Source organism: Octopus bimaculoides, chromosome 25, assembly GCF_001194135.2.
Source record: "Octopus bimaculoides isolate UCB-OBI-ISO-001 chromosome 25, ASM119413v2, whole genome shotgun sequence".
NCBI lineage: Eukaryota > Metazoa > Mollusca > Cephalopoda > Octopoda > Octopodidae > Octopus > Octopus bimaculoides.
This window is the reverse complement of record NC_069005.1, coordinates 5425086-5426253: the sequence shown is the minus strand read 5'-3', so window position 1 is coordinate 5426253 and position 1168 is coordinate 5425086. Positions and strand designations below refer to the sequence as shown.

Sequence of the window (1168 nt, the reverse complement as noted above, 5' to 3'; positions counted from 1 at the left end):
GAAAAAAAAAAAAAAAAAAATACAAACAAAAAAACAAACCACGCAAATCCATTCCTAGTGATTTCACGCAAATGACAAGACAAGCAAGCAAAGATATTTTTATCAACGAAAATTAATTCAAAAGTGATGAATGTATGTTGGAGAAATGTGAGAGAAACGTGACACAAGATATTCCTAGATCTGTCCAGCAAGAAACCAATTTGCGGACAGCTCTATATAAAACAATTAGAAGCAAAAAAGGAGAAGAGTAGAGCAGGCAACACACCATCAAAATAAAAAATGTTTACAACCAGTGTGGAAGAGCAAAACCTATATAGCCAAGGGCGGGGGATACGGGACAGTCAAAGTGAGGTTCATTCAACAACCATTCTAACAAGTGACGAACTCATCCTCATACCCATTTACCTCGGACGAAGTGTATTTAAAGTAAGAATACTAAATATACCACCAGAAATAAACATCGGTTGGTTAGTTGCTGTGGCTCTCTTTGACATATAAGAGAAAACCACTATCCTGTAGATACAGAGAATTCAGAAATAGAACTGATTAGGACAGGGTATGTAGTTATTAACACAGGCAGATCAGGAACGTCGAGGCTATCCCAGACTTCATATTCTGCTTAATACCACAGATTTGCTTGTCAGTTGTTTGACCTTAACCAGTTGAGCATGTCCCTTGGTGGCTGACGACCCCAAAAACTTTCTAGTAAAGCATAAGGCCTGAAATTTATCGACCCTGATGATAATAATAATACTTTCTATTATAGGCACAAGGCCTGAAATTTGAAAGAAGGGGACTAGTTGATTACATCAACCCCAGTGTTTCACTGGTACTTAATTTATCAATTCTGAAATGGTGAAAAACAAAGTTGACCTCAACGGAATTTGAACTCAGAATGTCAACTTGAACAAAATATCGCTAAGCATTTCGCCCGGCGTGCTAACGATTCTACCAGCTCGCCGCCTTTTTAATAATAATAATAATAATCCTTTCTACTATAGGTACAAGGCCTGGAATTTGAGGGGAGGGGAATAGCTGATCATATTGACCCCAGTACTTGACTGGTATTTAATTTATCGATCCCAAAAGGATGAAAGGCAAAGCTAATCTTGGAAGAATTTCAACTCAGAACGTTGTGACGGGTGGAATCCAGCCAAGCATTTCGTCC

The 1168-nt window shown here is 38.3% G+C and overlaps 2 protein-coding genes across 2 annotated transcripts in view; both read right to left on the bottom strand.

The window, feature by feature from the left end:
- LOC106880032 (chymotrypsin B) overlaps nucleotides 1-494 on the bottom strand; it is a 25208-nt gene extending 24714 nt beyond the window's left edge. Inside the window, exon 1 of the mRNA XM_014929834.2 lies at nucleotides 406-494. Coding sequence (XP_014785320.1) covers nucleotides 406-494 — 89 coding nt within the window. The remainder of the gene's footprint in view (nucleotides 1-405) is intronic.
- Nucleotides 495-508: 14 nt separating this feature from the next.
- The window catches only part of LOC106880033 (NADH-cytochrome b5 reductase 3), a 43195-nt gene continuing 42535 nt past the window's right edge, over nucleotides 509-1168 (bottom strand). Inside the window, exon 10 of the mRNA XM_052976806.1 lies at nucleotides 509-513. Within this exon, the coding sequence (XP_052832766.1) occupies nucleotides 509-513 (5 nt within the window). The remainder of the gene's footprint in view (nucleotides 514-1168) is intronic.